The sequence below is a fragment of the Gymnodraco acuticeps genome, unplaced genomic scaffold (genome assembly GCF_902827175.1).
Source record: "Gymnodraco acuticeps unplaced genomic scaffold, fGymAcu1.1, whole genome shotgun sequence".
Lineage (NCBI taxonomy): Eukaryota > Metazoa > Chordata > Actinopteri > Perciformes > Bathydraconidae > Gymnodraco > Gymnodraco acuticeps.
This window is the reverse complement of record NW_022990981.1, coordinates 767,122-784,051: the sequence shown is the minus strand read 5'-3', so window position 1 is coordinate 784,051 and position 16,930 is coordinate 767,122. Positions and strand designations below refer to the sequence as shown.

The window sequence follows — 16,930 nt, the reverse complement described above, 5'->3', positions numbered from 1 at the left end:
AACAGGAAGACTTATTTTGTTGTCAAACTTCAAACTTTTTATTAATTTTGCTCACAATAATACAGATACAAATGTAAAAACAGGAAAAAACAAGGGCTTTTAGCTTCGTAAACAAAACAATAATAATTATAATAATGAGTTTTAAATCATTATTTGTATTAATAGTTACAATCAAAATAAACATCCCTTATTCTATTCTTCATTTTAGGGGAGGAGCGTCACTTTCTCTCTGTATGTCTCTCTTATGTGTGTGTGTGTGTGTGTGTGTGTGTGTGTGTGTGTGTGTGTGTGTGTGTGTGTGTGCGCGTGCGTGTGTGCATGCGTGTGTTCGTGCACGTGTGTGTGTGGGCGTGTGTGTGTGTGTGTGTTCCTCCTTCATAAGCCTCCCCTCTCCTCCATCAGCTCACATAGTGTCCGGACCTCATACCGGCAGCCACGGGACTATCGATTCTCTTCACGTGCACACCGGAACTATTCTTCCGCAATGAATAGGATTACTTCTCCTGTGTTTGCGTTGTTTCTCTTAACGGTGAGTCCTGCATCACTCCTGTGTCTAAACTGCTGTTTTCTGAATAGTATATAACATCCAATGTAGACTGAGTTTCTATAAAGTCCTCTTTTTAAATATGAATGTTTACTGTTGATTAAATAATGTGTGGTTAAACACACTGACTGTTATCCAGCTGTTGGCAGAAGCCTCTGTTAAGTTGAGCCAGGGCCGGCCCGTAGCACTGGCGTTATAGATGTTCACCTAGGGCGCCAGACCTGGGGAGGCGCTGTGCTGGCAGTTCTGGGAGGGAAAACAATTGTTTTGACCGTTGGTGCTCATCCTAATTTTCGGCCTTGATGTAACAACATTCATAATTAAGTAAATGTAACACCCTTTTCACCCCGGTTACACTTTTCATTTGCCCTGTACGATGGGCGCTGTAAGTGATGAAAATGGGGGATGTTGGCTTATCAGGCGCCCGCAGCTCACAGCCAAAGTGCGTGTAAGTGTGGGAGTGAGCGAGGGCGCACCGGTATCGGCGCTGTTGTTATTATAATCTGGTGCTAGTTGCTCTTACGGATAAAAGAAGAAGATGTTTCTACAATAAGTTATCTCAGTGGGTCTCAAACGGTTTCATCACAATTTATGTAAACACATATCTCCAAGGCACTCCTTTATAATTATAGGGATAAACAGGTTTGAAATCATTTCAATGTACACTATAGGACAGTAAACCAAAACATATCGTTTAAAACTGGAATGAATACGCATGAATAAATACATTTTAACTGTAAAATAACAACAAAAATAAAATAAGTTACATTTATTTGTTATTGGCTATGGTAGGTTATTGGTTATGTTCACATACTTATTTGATTATTAAAATGTAAACCGATCTTTTTCATGGGTGTTTAGAGTTGTAACCCCTAGATCTAGTCTCTAGTAATTGTGTGCTCAAAGTGCAACAGATTGAAGCATTTTTCTTTAAAATGTTCAAACATTTCTTCCCGGGGGACCATACCCCCGGACCCCCCTAGAGGATGTGACGTCCACCCCCATTCTATTGTGTATTCTTTGGATACTCTATTGATCTTTATCTTTTCTGCTGTATGATTCTCTGGCTGGGGGGGCGCCAGCTAAAATCTCGCCTAGGGCAGCTAAATGTCTAGAGCCGGCCCTGCTTTGAGCAGCTGGCAGAGTATATGTTTGCTCCTTTAGAAACATGTAGTTCCAGATTCCATATGTATTACTCCTCACATCTCAGGCTCGGTATCTGTTCAGGACAGGTTGACCTGGACACATACCTGGCTGCTATGGCAACACAGGTGTGGGAGTATTTAGACATTTTTAACTCACTAACTTCCCTCAGCAACATTTCAAAAACAAGGCCATTAAACGAGAAATAATATGTTGACAGTTACGAGATGATTTTACATAATGTTACTCAGATATTAATGAAATAATGTTATCTTATTATAGTTTTATCCTGCTCAGCTTCATTGTGCTCGTTTCCACTTTTACACTATTAAATCACGATTGTATCATAATTATAATGTGGTCAGTGTGTTTAGACTTAGTAATATAAATGTGTTATAATAAAACATAATTATTAAGAAGAACATAAACTGATGCACATTTGTTTAAAATGAGATTGAGATTAGGCTATGCGATTACTGAATGAAAACAGATTGAATTTGACTGATTGAATATAGTGATGTAATACAAATATTATTTCATGTTTCATTTAATTGCATTTTAAATTGATGTCTGTCAAGCTCTTAATCAGTTTAGACAGTTTTAATCTTTAGGGAGTGAGCATTGTTATTAGTCTATAATTATCCCAGCGAAACAAAGGACAGCAATTACCAAAGAGAGAATGTCTAACATGAATATTAAAAATAATGTTTGTGCAGTCTAGCAACTTTGTCATACATGTCATGCACCTGAGTCATACTTTCTGCTATAATAGTCACTTAAAGATGTGACGCCACACCTTTGTGAAGAAGCTCCAAGTGTCATACCTCTTCTGTCACTCTGGTTTTTGTGCAATTTTTGTCCTGGGAGTGGCGGGGTGTGTCTGTGTCACCTCTAACACAAGCGGCTGCACCCCTGACCACAGAAATACACATTAAACAACATTTTTTAGCAGATCACATAAGTGCAATCAGCAATAATGATGAAGCAAGAATCCTGCAGGAGCATTACACCCATACATTAATAATATCCGACCCCTTTAAAGAATCTTATTGATGCTCTATAATAGAGAGGTGCAGTGATGACATACTTTTATAGGCCAATCCAGAAATTAGCATCACAAGGTTTCACCCAAAAAAAGAAGCAATGGGATTTTTCCATTAGATCTAAGAATGTTGCAGAAAATAAGATTATTGGTAAACACACATTTATGATACTCACGTTTTGTTCTCCAAATATTACCACCCTGTTGACGATTTTTGAAGCGTAAATGCAAGTAAAAAGCAAACAAACTACATCACAGTGTTATGCCTGCGCGTCACCACCGCTAAGCTAATGTGGCTAATGTTTGGGATGATGACGTTTAGTAGTCCCATCTAGTCACTTGTCAGCAAAAGCCGTTTTTTATGACCAATAGAAACTTCAATAGGGCTCTGACACCAATATGTGTGCCCTGAAGCGTGTCTGATGACATATACAGCTAGTGCTTGATAGAAGAGGTGTCATAATTGACATATAATTATGTCAGTGATTACCCTAGTTGGCTCTAGCAGCTCATGCTTGTACCAACATGTACGTACGTTTTTTTCTCCAAGCAGCAATAGACGAGAAGGCAACAGTCTGAGCAACAGGTACGGCCCACCCTCCCTCTCAAAGAGGCAGGTCATATTTCAGACAGACTGAACTCTGTCTCTGCAGTAGACGTTAATGCACAAACCACCCAACAATAGTCTGGTCAGACCTGTTCACAGGACTGTCAGAAACAGTGTTACATACACTGCTCCACTCACTGTGCAGTGCTTATTTTGTTGTTATAGCTGGAACGGTGCCATACTGTAGATTCAATCTCTTGAAGTATATGGAGTTTCCACGATGTATCACTCCACCCCCTTTAAACTTGGTAGAGCCCAAAATAACCAGAATAGCTGTGTGACGCTGTGTTAACTAAGAATCATACATGTTTTATTGAAACTAAGTATACAAGAAAAATATAGATGAAAGACATAACAGTAAACGACTGCTCAGCACACAATAATTAATTGAAAAATAAATAAAATAATCAGGTTTTAAGCTTTCTATGAATTCAATATTTAAAATTGAACAAGCTACTAAAAGATTAAATCTTGAATACAAGATTTTAAATTGAACAAGCTAATAAAAGATAAAAAAAGAGCTCTCTTTTCTGTATTTCTGCATTTTTCTGTATTTCGTTCTAGTATCTCTGTTAGAGCATACATCTGTTTGCAAATCATATTGGGATCTACAGCCAAAATAAAAATAAAATATTTACAAATGGATTCACAAAAACTGAGATTACTAAAATACTCGACATTAAGCCTGCAAAGTCTTGAATTACAAATGTCCGATTGCATTTCTTTATTTCACTCATAACCATGTCATTTAAAAGGGCCAACATTTCACAAACTATTGTTGACACTGAAATTTAGAAGCAGAACACACATTTGTCAAATTAAATATTTTAACTTCCTTGTATAGTTGTATTCTGTGCTTTCATGTAATGTTATTCAAACCTAAAGGGGCCCTATTATGCCCTATTATGAGTTGTATGAGTGTTGCTTTTTTACATACATGTAACTTAAATGCAATTGTGGACCATTGTTTTAAAGAGGGATTCAGTGTGAAGTAATTATAAATGTATGTTGCAGGCTGTTGTTCTGGTGATTGTTTGCTCAGGACACAACCTGGTAAGAAAAAAAAGGGAATGGATTCTCCCTGCGAAGTCACTGAAGGAAAATGTAGACTACACCAGAAAGGAATTTATTGCCAAGGTGAGTCACTGATTATTTATACCCATATATTCTGTAACAGACAAAGAAGGAACTATTTAACCACTAACAGCAATCATTTAGTGAGCAGGTGTTGTCGTCTGCAAATGTCCTTTGAGTTTGTTTCTCTGATGCAGTGAAATCACCGTCTTCCTGTTTTGTGTTTCAGATTCGGTCAGATTTGAAGGAAACTGAGGGACTTCAGTACTCTCTAGAAGGCATTGGTGCAAATAAATCTCCCTTCAATGTGTTTGTTGTCGACCCTCATACTGGATTAATTCGTGTGACCAGACAACTCGACAGGGAAGAAATCGATACATACAATGTGAGTGATGATCCGTGCTTTTTTACCTGAATGCCACCGTATTAGATTCTGAATAAGTGATTAAATAAAAAAAAATAATATTTTTCAGCTGTCAGGTATTGCTACGTACACTAATGGTGAACATGCAGAGAAACACATTGACGTACGAATCAAAGTTATCGATGAGAACGACAACGCTCCAGTGTTTGCAGTCATGAAGGCCGGGGAGGTAAAAGAGCTCAGTCTTCAAGGCAAGTGTTTCTGCTTTTGTGTGTAAATCCAGATTCTTCCATCAAAGTAATCCTACAGTTACTTCATAAATACAACAAAACATTCTGGTTTTATAAATACGAGATGATCTATTTTCTTGCCTTATTTTCCCTAAGCTGCTTAATGTGACACGTATTTATTTAACACCTAGAACTAGTATAACAAAGGTAAGTAGCTGTACATTTGGTAAACAATTTGATATTACTTAGGTTTTAAGTCATTATTCAGTATCCACATGAGAGTCTGAGTGTTTTCTGATCTTTCTGACCAGTTTGAAATGTGATGCATTTAGTTGTCTTTCATCAGGGCACAGCAGACTGAACATAGCCGAATGTACTTACATTTTTAATAACTGTTTCACTAAATAATGTTTTACAGGGACTTCAGTCATGAAAATAACTGCAACTGATGCTGATGAACCAGGAAATATAAACTCTCAGATCGCCTATACCATCGTAGATCAGCAACCACCCGGTGACATGTTTTCCATTTCCAAAGATGGGATCATACTCGTCAAGAGTTCTGCCCTGGACAGAGAGGTACAGTGTGAACTACATCCACAGGGCCAGTCTCAATCGCAGAGGATTACAAATACTAATCTATGGAGCTAGATTTGTCTCAATAATTATATTTGTGGGTACAAATATCCAACAATGGCCAACTCTGTGTGTGAAAAATGTAAATCAACACGTGTAGAATTGAGAACCACTAATGCATTTTCAATCTACAAATAAAAACCCAATACAATTCACAGATGCCTGATAGAAAGTTCTAAATGTCAAAAAAGATTTTCACAAATTATTTTCCTCGTCATGGTTTACCTAAATATAATTTACACTTTGGTTTTTCTTTAAAGTCAACTGTCACTGTACGTCCAGTACAATCACAATATGTCATATGTAACGTAGCCTGACTAACAGGAAGTGGTCGTGTGTTTGAGCCTGCCATTGGCTGCCTTTTCAGAAACAATTCACCATCCCTTGACCTATCCATATTATGATTTTGATGGGAGACTTTCACTTCATCTTGGGCTCAGCATTTCCCATGCCGACATTCAAGACGTTGTAATGATGCACACAATAAAGCAAAGCAGCGTTTGCCGACCATTGTCGCACACACAGTATCTGGTATTAAAATAATCAAACAAGATGATGGTAAAACATTTATCTAGTCATTTGTTTGGTCAATCAGAGGGACTTAGTTTGAAGAAAGGCTCCGCTTCTATATTGTCAGCTGAATTGGTAGAGTTACAAAAAGTGCTGACCGTGCTGGACACACCGCAAAAACTAGGGCGAATGAGCACTGACCAAAAGTGACTGAAGGCCAATAACGAGTATTTTGTGTCAGGGCCTTATAGGGTCGCTGTGTGAGCCTTCCTGTAATGTGAATGCATCTCGTGTTTTATGTAATACTTCCCAGCACTGCCCATCCTGTAGCTTGATAATTTGCCACCCTTTTTACATTATTGTAGTGGTTTGAGTGCATCTTACAGAGAAGTCCCTGCTCTAACACTTCCTGTTCTATTCCCCATTCTTATTTCAGACAGCGGATCAGTACACTCTGATAGTGAAAGGTCAAGACCTGAATGGTTTACCAGGCGGACACAGTGCAACCAGCACTGTTTTCATTAATGTTCAAGATGTTAATGACAACCTTCCCACTCTGGATAAAGAGGAGGTACTTTTCTTTCTCACATTCTTCTTTATCAACATGTTAAACTGTATGTTGATCTAATAAGATTAAGGGTTTTAGAGTTAAATGGGTTTCATGTTTCCTTTAAGGGACAAAAATGATATATGGAAATGTATTTTCAAAAATGACTGCATCTCACAACGCTTTTTACCTGCAGTATGAAGGCGGCATTGAGGAGAACACGGAGGGTGTGGAGGTGATGAGGATCAGTGCAAAGGACTTGGATCTGGAGGCCTCAGAGAACTGGGAAGCCGTGTTTGACATCGTCAGAGGGAACGAGGCCGGGTACTTCAGCATCAAAACAGACACCGCGACCAACGAGGGCATTCTGATGCTCGACAAGGTACACAAGTTCAATAAAAAAGAAACACAAGTGTTAGTAAAATGATCATCAGGTGAGACAAAGAACGTTTACGTAGGTACAGTATGAATGGGTCCACCTATTGACCTCAGCATTGGAACATTATACCAATTCAATCACACCTGTGGCTACAAGGCCACGCGTGTTATTAATTTAATATTGGTGGGTGTTTGTCAAATGGTTACAGGGTTTCTAAATTAAATAAAGCCAAGGGCTCATTAAGTTTACAGGGTCTAATTCTGATTAAAGAGGCCCTATTGTGCTTTTTGGGGTTTTCCCTTTTCCTGCAGTGTGTGATATCGGTTTTAGTGCATGTAAATGGTCTGCAAAGGCTTCAATCCCTGTGTTACCTTCAGAGGGAGTTTCTCTCCCACACTCTGCCTGAAACATCTCCATTAGACTCATTTGTTTACTTCTGTAACATAATGACATCACTATGTAATACTCACTTGCACTCCAACACATTGTATGTAATAGGCGGGACATCTAAGCTCTAAGACTCAGTTGATCATTCTCAACAGAGCCGGCCAGCTAACCAATCAGAGCAGACTGGGCTCTGGTTTCAGACAGAGGGTGAAAAGAGGTGCTGCAGCACAGGCAGTATGAGCAAAATAGAGAGCTTTTTCAACATTAAAGCATGGAGACATGTCCCAGTAGAGACACTACATACTGATATGAACCTGAATATAAGCATAATAGGACCCCTTTAATTACTGGCGCCTTTATCCAAAGCACCTTAAAATAAGTGACTATGACGATACAAATTAAAAACACATTAGTACATTAGCTTTCAATAAGCCAAACCGTTTAAAGTGCTAGTGCTTTAGTTTCAAATACGCCAACTCTTATTTAGTCCTACATAAAGAAGACGTTTTTGTCTTTTTGGCCAAATTTAGATTGATATTTAGACTTTATGTGTTCCATTTCACAGGCTGTCGATTATGAGGATGTGAAGAACCTTGACCTAGGATTAATTGTGAAGAACAAGGTTCCATTATACGATGGATCTACTGGATTTTCTGGAATTAATATAGAACTAGGTGGAGCAGGAGGAGCAAGTGGTGCTAGTGGTGCCAGTGGTGCCAGTGGTGCCAGTGGTGCCAGTGGTGCCAGTGGTGCCAGTGGTGCCAGTGGTGCAAGTGGAGCCAGTGGTGCAAGTGGTGCCAGTGGTTCCAGTGGGCAAAGTGGTGCCACTGGTGCTACAGGAGGATCAGGAGGAACCCTTGGAACATCCGGAACATTCACGCAAGGTGGTACCACATACAAAACCTATCCGATCAAAATCAATGTGAAGAACCAGCCGGAGGGGCCAAGTTTTGACCCCAAAGTCAAAGCTATTCCCGTCTCAGAGGAAGGCAGCTCCGTCAACATTAATGAAGTCATTACCCGCTACACCGCAATAGATGTAGACACTGGGAAAGTTGCTGAGAATGTCAGGTCAGTGCATTAACACATACTCAAAATGCTCTGTGGTTAACAGTACTTCAGCTTAGTTTTCTACACTCAATCATGATAACTGACACAGTGTATTCTACTGTAGGTATGCCAAAGGCTCAGACCCTGACAACTGGTTTACCATCGACCCAAAAACAGCTGATATCAAACTGAACAAGATGCCAGATAGAGAATCTCCATACCTGATCAACGGGACGTATTATGCCAAAGTACTCTGCTTTACAGAAGGTACACTTTTAACACTTTCTTTCCTCTTCAGATCAAGATGCTTTGCATGTGGTTTACCAGCCTTGCCAACAGTTGAGATTAGCATTTTGAAAACGTTCATGAAATCTGTCCTGGAAATAGAAACAAATTAAAGCTGGTTGATTTCTTTATTTCCTTCAACACAGACATGCCTGCTAAAACAGCCACTGGCACCATAGCCATCCAAGTGGAGGATTTCAACGACCACTGCCCCACCCTTACCAGTCAAATCCAGACTCTGTGTATCCCCGATGATGCCGTTATTGTGAATGCTAAAGATGAGGATTTTTCCCCCAACGGATCTCCTTTTACCTTTGAAATAATCCCAGAGGGCACTCAGGGTAAATGGCAGGTGGAGCACTACAATGGTGAGGAGAATACTGTGAATATTTTAAAGTGTTGTAAATAGATATTAAAACATTTAAATAGATATACAATTAGAACTAGCTCTGTCAACATTAGTTGGTTTTCCTAACCCTAATCCTGGCATGCATCCTCAACCAGTTGAGCACCAGGATTTAATTGTTTTGCAACAATAATCAGTATTATAATCAAAATTAAACACACTTGGCACACTCATCATCTTTTCGTCTCGTGCCTGCAGACACTGCAGCCATCCTGAGGGCTAAGGAGACCCTGTGGCCTGGTTTATACGAGGTGACTTTTGTGGTGAATGACCAGCAAGGGCAGGCCTGTCCAGAACCAGAGAAAGTGACGGTTCAAGTGTGCACCTGTGAGGAAGGGGTGATGTGTGGAGATCGAGGTAATACCAAGAAAGGAGCAGAGTTAGGACCCGCTGGAATCGGACTGCTGTTCCTTGGTCTGCTGCTGCTACCACGTACGTATGCTTTGAGGCTCAAGGGTTATATGATCAGGCACCTAACAATGTAATTGTGCTAAAGACAATCTTAAATCAGGTTGAGTATAGTTAAGCCAGTTAAACAAGCCATTTACATGTGACAAAAACAAAAGTCTGACATGAAGGGAATTCATTTGGACATTTAAAAAAGTCAAGAGCTGTTAAGCCCCTCAAAACTTGGCTTTAAATATAAAGTATTTATTAATCATAACTTAATAAGCATGAATTATTTATGTATGTTTTTAACAAACAAAAAAACTCAAGGTTGTGTAATGAAATTACTCAAACTGAAGCTGATTGAGAAAATAAGTCCTTTGAACAGCACCAACCCAGAACCCGTAGTGTGTTATATAGGTTTTGTGCATGTAAATGATCTGCAAAGCTAAGTACATGGTTGCCTTTTATAGGATATAACATTAGCACATATTGGTTTAGGTAATTGATCTAGACAGTGTATTACCTGGTAGGTTAGTGTGCCATGAAAAATAAACTGCACCCTTTTTTGGATAACCCCAGAGCAACACTGCATTCCCCACACCATGTTTAAGTAGCCTTTGAGTAACACTTTGTTGTTGTTTTTACAGTTTTTCTTCTGTTGCTGCTCTTCTGCGGATGTGGGGAGGTCGCAAGCTTTACTGAGATGCCTTCCGGCACCAAATCTCATCTCATTAACTACCACACTGAGGGCCAGGGCGAGAACACGGTGAGACCAACATATATACCTTCATACTGGTTGATGCTGTAGAGAGGATGTCTGCTTGAAAGCTCACTTTTGACGCTAGGCAGCTGAATAAGTGTGGACTATGTTATAACATTTGGATCATTGATCTTTTACAGGAGGTGCCGCTACTGAACATACCGCCACAAATGGATGGAGGAGTTGTGATTTGTGAAGTCCCAATTCAGCGATCAGGACCTGGCATATATCAGGGCTATTCTTTTCAAGGTGATAGCATCGGCTGGGGGAAGAGTAACGTTTCAGGATTAGGAACTTGGATTGAGGGTCAAGGATCACAAGTACATCAAGGAGAGAACGATGGAATGGCTCTGCCAGACCATTTCCTGAGACAGTACTACAGTCAGGTGAGAAATCATTATAATATTTCTGTTCCTCACTTGTCATGGACAAATGTTTTGAAAATAAATTAATCTAGATGTGCGTACATGGAACAGCTCAAATCCTACAACTTCTTATTACAAACTTAAAAAGGTTTGAAAAGCATGTTTTCGGGCACCAACAATGTTTTCCAGTAGAACGACAGGCATTTGGTATGTGATGTTATGTGCAACATGCAATACATACACATGCCACTTCCTCATGGGATTTGAATTGATTTATTTAAAACAAGGGACAGTGTACATTAATCAACATATTAAAAACATGTAAAAGTACTCAAATTAGCCAAAAGGCTAGTTTTCACCGATAGTCCTTTTGCCAGATGGTGATAGACATCCTAAAAGCAATAATGAAAATACCACAACATTGTTATACCATTGTACATATTTACAATAGATGACATCACTGAATACAGTTAAAAGTAAGTCATGATAATAAATAAAACATTCACAATACGCACTCATACACACACCTGCACCCACACATCAGTGCTAACAATGTTGGTTTTCAATGATCCACTTTTTAATACTGTGCTTGAATGTGTAGTAGGATGAGGATTCTCTTATTGGTCATCATGGGATTTATCTCAGTCAATAAATAAGGAAACCTTGGTTATGATTTCTCTTTTCTCTTTTAACAGAAGGTGACGAGTGAAAACGAAAACCTTGGAGGGAAAGACGCTCTTTCAGTTTATGACTACGAGGGTGTTGGCTCCCTTGCTGGCTCAGTGGGCTGCTGCAGCCTCCTGGAGTCTGAGAACGACCTGCAGTTTATTGATGACCTCGGTATGAAGTTCAAGACCCTGGCTGAGGTGTGCGGAGGCAAGAAGATCGAAACTGAGGTCAAACCAGCGTTCATTTATCCGCCCAGTGCATCAATCCAAACTCCCACCTCAGCTTGCCAGCAGCCAGCCCCTCCACCCAAGCTGCATCAGACCACATCTCAGACAGTGATCAGTGAGACATCTGGAAGTTCTCAGGTTGTGAAGGAGAGCACGGCCACAGCGATGGAAGGGATGACCACGGTGAGAACAGGGATGATCCCAGTGAGCACAGGGATGACCACAGTAAATGAAGGGATGGTGAATCAAGGTCCGATGATCTTGCTACAGCAGCAGCCGCAGCCCGTCTACTACACCACCGCCACCCCTGTGCAGATGCAGTACGTCCTCCAGCCACAGGTTCAGAACACCGTGCTGCTGGCGGAGGCACCATCCACCAACCTGCAGGGCATGGTACTGCTCAACGGCTCCCAAACTGGACATGCCCAAGGCGTGGTGGTTCAGGGACAGACCGTGATGTCCAGCGGGCGAGCCCAGGGCCAACGCATGGTGCTGGTGGAGAAGAGCCGGGTCCATGGAAGTGGTGGAAACCTCATCCACTCTGGCAACCTCTCTGGCTCCAAGACCATGATGGTGGTGGAGGGAAAAGCCCCTAAAGGGACAATAGAAGGGCTTAAAAGTAGCCAGACCCACTTTATGCATGGGGGAACTCTGCAGTCAGGGGGGCTTTCAGGATCTCTGGTGGTCGGAGAGCAAAGCAACAGAGGGCAGCTGGTCAAGGAAGCAGGATGTCTGTCCCTGAAAAGAGACATCTCTGGCTCTCAGAGCAACGTGGTGACTTCCTCTACCACTACAGTGAAAAAACCCCCCACCTACCGCAAGGTGGTGGTACAGGAGACAAGAGAAATTCACTGAATGAGAGATCGTCCGGACAAGAGAGGATCTTTCCAGTGAGGCCAATAAGACTGTTCCTCTGGCCTGGTCTATGTGGTGATGGGATGATTGTGGGACTAAACTAATGCAAGAGAACTAATGTGAGACAGTTAATGGAAAAGGAGCATGTTTCCTATATTCCATTGCAGACTCCATTCTAAAACAGAGTCTACCCAAAGAAAAGTCAACATTGAAGTACATGAACAAAAACAAAATAAATAAACAAAATGTAAACAATAAAGTTGAATGATAACAATGCCAAGCTGACCCTCCGAAAAAATCCCAGCAGACCTGTGATGACTGTTGCCTTCTTTTTCCGTACCTCTCAGAGACAAATTATGTACATACAGAATCATGCTTGTTATAATCAGTAAATCCTTAAGTTGTTTGATGGTGTTTGTTTTATGCTGTCAGTTGTTTTGCTCTAATAAAAAAAGAAATAAAAATCCAACGGTTCAAATTTGGCAAATCCTATCTGATGCTTTCAAATTCATCTTTATAATTTTCTTTTAAAGATAATCTGGGTGCGATGAGTTTAACATAATTTACAACAAAATAAGAAAACCTCTGCAAGGGTAAGAATGAACATACGTATGTGTTTTTCAGATCAATTCTTAATCAAATCAACAGGACACCATATTGCCCTTGATATTCATCCATTTCAATAGCTTCTTAACCCTTCTCTTGCGTTAGGTCATACCCCCCTTCCCATGCTATTTTCGGTCAAAATTGACCGGTGTGTTTTGCAGTGATATCTCTGGAACCCCTTATCCAATTTTGATGGTTGACATCTCATTTGAACAGTCAAAGCAAGTAGAATCAAGAGATGACAGACAGAATGACACCAGGGGTGAATTTCATATTATTTTTGGCAGTAAGTTCAAAGATAGTGCTTATTTTACATTACTGTATATTATAAAAATGCTTGCCATGTAGGCTGTGTTTACTGGAGATGGAAATGCCTTAGTTGGTGTTGTGGCTGAGATTCTTCCCGTTCCAATGATGTATGGGATGTATTGATTTGATACAAGCAAGCCAGTGTGTGCTGGACTTCGAATCAGGGGGTAGCAAGTTTGAGTCCCACTGCAGTCAGCATGTCGTTGTGTCCCTGAGCAAGACACTTCACCCCAAATTGCTCCTGTGGGGATTGTCCACAGCAGTGGTTCCCAAACGGTGTGCCGCGGCACACTGGTGTGCCGTGAGGCAAGTCCGGGTGTGCCGTGGGATTTTGTGACAACCATAGGCCTACGTTATTATTGCAATATACAACTACACAAAAATAATTATTTTTTAATTGACTATATCAGTACTTTGTAGCTTTATATGTACGTAATCTACGCGACTTGCGCATCCACATCTCCACGTGCAGTGCTACATAAACATGGCTGAGTCAGCGATAACTTTCCAGGGGTGGAGGTATGCCCATTACTTTGAGTTCGTCCGAAGAATAGACAGGAATGTGACGGTGAGGTGCAAACTGTGTCCAGGCCAGAAGCTGTTATCCACTGCTGTAAACACCACGTCAAACCTCAACAAACACCTGCAAAGAACACATGCTAAGGTGAAGCTACCGCACACGCTATTTGTTGTTTGTTTATATCACGCAGTCTGTTCTTCTTCTGTCTTCCGGTTGTTGCCTGTTTTGAATGACAAATACACACTACCGCCGCCTGCTGGTAAGGAAAGTTATTGCCACTCACGCATGCGCAGTTCGTACGTGCTCGGCGAGTAAAGTAACGAGTTACTTTATGTAGATAGTAACGAAGTAGTGTAATATATATATTTTATTTTTTTAAAGTAATACATTTATAATTTGTAGTTCAGGACCATGGACAATGCAGCTTCCTTGCATTGACAGTTCTCTGTGCTGAATTTCTGCTGAGTTTCCTTTGCCTCATTTTTAATGTTGTGACCTGTCTGGTTTAAATGAGTGTGTTGCTGCTTTGATGAAGCCTAATTTGATAAAGTTTCAAATTAATTTCTGAAATATTTCGTTAATAAATATTTCACGAGTGATATAGTTGTCTGTCACATTTTATTTGGCATTAGTAAATAATTATGCACATTTACAGATATCTTACATGATATGAGTGATAACACGTGTTATAAGGGCTATTTTGCACAATAGGTGTGCCTTGAGATTTTTACTTGTCCTTTGGTGTGCCTTGGGCACAAAAAGTTTGGGAACCACTGGTCCACAGTACTGAATGTAAGTAAGTCACTTTGGATAAAAGCGTCTAACAAATGACATGTAATGTAATATAATAGTCTGGATCGCTGTTGTCTTCCATTTCTGAGACATCTTCCTCTATCTCCTCTTCATCTGGTTCTATCTCCTCTTCATCTGGTTCAATCTCCTCTTCATGTGGTTCAAACTTTCTTGCCCATTTAGCGCGAGAAAGTGAGAGGTTTGTGTTTCTCGAGGGGCACAGAGCTTGCACCTGTGAGAAGGTATGATACATTGTATCATACAGCCCGAGAAAGGGAGAGGTTCCCGTAACGCGTGTGTGTGTGTATATATCAGATGTTTTCCATCTGCAGGATGAACATAATACACTCAAACCCATTCGTTTTCTATGGCGGTCAATTCTGACCGAAAACATCAAGGGTGTTTCACTGTTGAATAAATCACTCAACATTCAATGCAAGTGGTGATCATCAAGTGTATATGTTCAGAGGCCTAGTGTGGAGGATAACTTAAGGTATTGAGGCAATTGGATGAAAAACACAATATTTATGATTAAAACAAAAGTCATTCGGTCACTTTTGACCCGAAACGCAAGAGAAGGGTTAAAGAGCAGAGGCAAAGCGGATTTGGGGCGGTGCTTTAAGGAAATTGCAAGTGCATACTCCATGTGCCCATATCCCTACTGTATATGATCACAGTATTTATATTCTTCAGAGTCAAGGGCCATACCCCTAGAGTGCTGAACATTGAAGCACATGTTCCTATTGGATAAAACTAGTACTACACTTACCCATTGGGAAAAAGATGACTGTAAATCAGCGTATACATATTTTGGTGAATAAAGTACCCAACCCTTTTATAGCCCTTATTCAAATCATCATCGTCTAAAAGTTGAAAACTTGAGTGTGCATGCTTTATGAGCCCAGATAGGGGTGATTTTGAATCTAAATATCTCCATTTTGGGTTTCATGCGCCATCGAGCAATTCTCATAGAAATGAACGGGCCCCCGCCCTTTAACCCTGTATACAGTTTCTTAAAACATCCATCGTGATGATCCCAGGTCACATGATATACACAAAATGGACAAAAGTATTGGACCACTCTTATTAATTGAATGCAGGTGTTTAATTCAGTCCAATGGCCACAGGTGTATACAATCAAGCACCTAGCTATGCAGTCTGCCTTTACAAACATTTGTGAAATAATATGTCGTTCTAAAGAGCTCACATCCGCATCTTGCGCCTCAGTCTTTTTCGCTTCCTCCCGCGCCCCGCTGCTCCATCACCGGCCGCCCGTTTGCTCAGCTCCACTTCATCGAGACACTCGATGTCCTCATTCACTTTCCCCGACATCCTGTCCAGAAAGTCCCGCCCTTGGTACTCCCCGCGTCGGAGGTGCCGGCAAACGTGGAACTCCCCGCTGCCCGCACCGGCGCCGGAACCCATCACATCCCGGACGAACTCTGGAGTTTTGGCAATTATCAAAGGCTGCGACGACTCCTTTCCTCCAGGTTTCCTTGGCTTGTTATTCTTCTGCGTGTGCGCCGCCATCTTTCCAACCGTTCTCGATGCTTCTGCCTTCCTCTCTTCTTCCCTCTGTAACCGGAGCTACTCCTCTTTATGCTCTTGCACCAATCTCCGGTTCTCCGCCAGGATCTCTGATGCCTCAGCGGCAGAGCCAGCGCCCGTCGAGCCTCCAGCCAATCTGCCGTCTTCCCTCCGGAGTCTCCGTTCCTCTTCCTGTGCGAACTGCTGCTCACCGGCTGCCTGAAGCTGCAGGAGTGACCTCATCATCTCCCGCAGTTCCTCCATCACTCTCACCTCCTCACTTGGTCAAATCCCACTTCTGACACCAATTGTGAGGCTGACAATTGAGCGGCCCGACCAAGCAAGGAGGCAGAGGCAGAACGTCCAAAGATATAACCCGGTGTGGGCATTTATTAAACTTGCGCACAGGACACAGCCTCAATCTTGCTGTTCCTGTGCACACAGCCACCAGCCTCAAGGATCTCACCCACACTACCAGCCTCCAAACAGACAGGGCAACAGAGCCTAAATACACACCCACACTAATCAAACCAACAGGACACAGGTGAGGTGGGAGGAGACAACACAGGGCACCAGGTGCACACAATCAACGACAGACATGGGGAAAGGGGAACACTTTTCAACAACAAAAAACTAAACAACCCGTAACGGAGGCCGAGATCTATGAGCCCAGAGATCACCTCCGTGACAATGCCAATTAACTTAA

The 16,930-nt window shown here is 41.3% G+C and overlaps 2 protein-coding genes across 2 annotated transcripts; one reads left to right on the top strand and one right to left on the bottom strand.

Moving 5' to 3' along the window:
* The first annotated feature begins 393 nt into the window (after positions 1–393).
* LOC117559083 (desmoglein-2-like) lies at positions 394–12,948 on the top strand. Its single transcript, XM_034235734.1, has 14 exons — positions 394–529; positions 4,351–4,473; positions 4,640–4,795; positions 4,884–5,025; positions 5,423–5,583; positions 6,587–6,721; positions 6,894–7,079; positions 8,029–8,534; positions 8,638–8,780; positions 8,945–9,166; positions 9,403–9,636; positions 10,242–10,360; positions 10,495–10,740; positions 11,415–12,948. The coding sequence occupies exons 1-14, from the start codon at positions 485–487 to the stop codon at positions 12,468–12,470; spliced, it is 3,474 nt and encodes a 1,157-aa protein (XP_034091625.1). The 5' UTR covers positions 394–484; the 3' UTR covers positions 12,471–12,948.
* Positions 12,949–15,699: 2,751 nt separating this feature from the next.
* On the bottom strand, positions 15,700–16,569 carry LOC117558997 (PRKR-interacting protein 1 homolog). Its single transcript, XM_034235590.1, has one exon. The coding sequence runs from the start codon at positions 16,225–16,227 to the stop codon at positions 15,901–15,903; it is 327 nt and encodes a 108-aa protein (XP_034091481.1). The 5' UTR covers positions 16,228–16,569; the 3' UTR covers positions 15,700–15,900.
* Positions 16,570–16,930: the final 361 nt, after the last annotated feature.

Excerpts from the sequence above, each read along its gene's own strand:
- LOC117559083 (XM_034235734.1), top strand. The coding sequence starts at position 485 with ATGAATAGGATTACTTCTCCTGTGTTTGCGTTGTTTCTCTTAACG. Across the intron at positions 5,584-6,586 it reads GTTCTGCCCTGGACAGAGAG|ACAGCGGATCAGTACACTCT; the intron begins GTACAGTGTGAA and ends TTCTTATTTCAG. Across the intron at positions 8,535-8,637 it reads AAAGTTGCTGAGAATGTCAG|GTATGCCAAAGGCTCAGACC; the intron begins GTCAGTGCATTA and ends ATTCTACTGTAG.
- LOC117558997 (XM_034235590.1), bottom strand. The coding sequence starts at position 16,227 with ATGGCGGCGCACACGCAGAAGAATAACAAGCCAAGGAAACCTGGAGGA.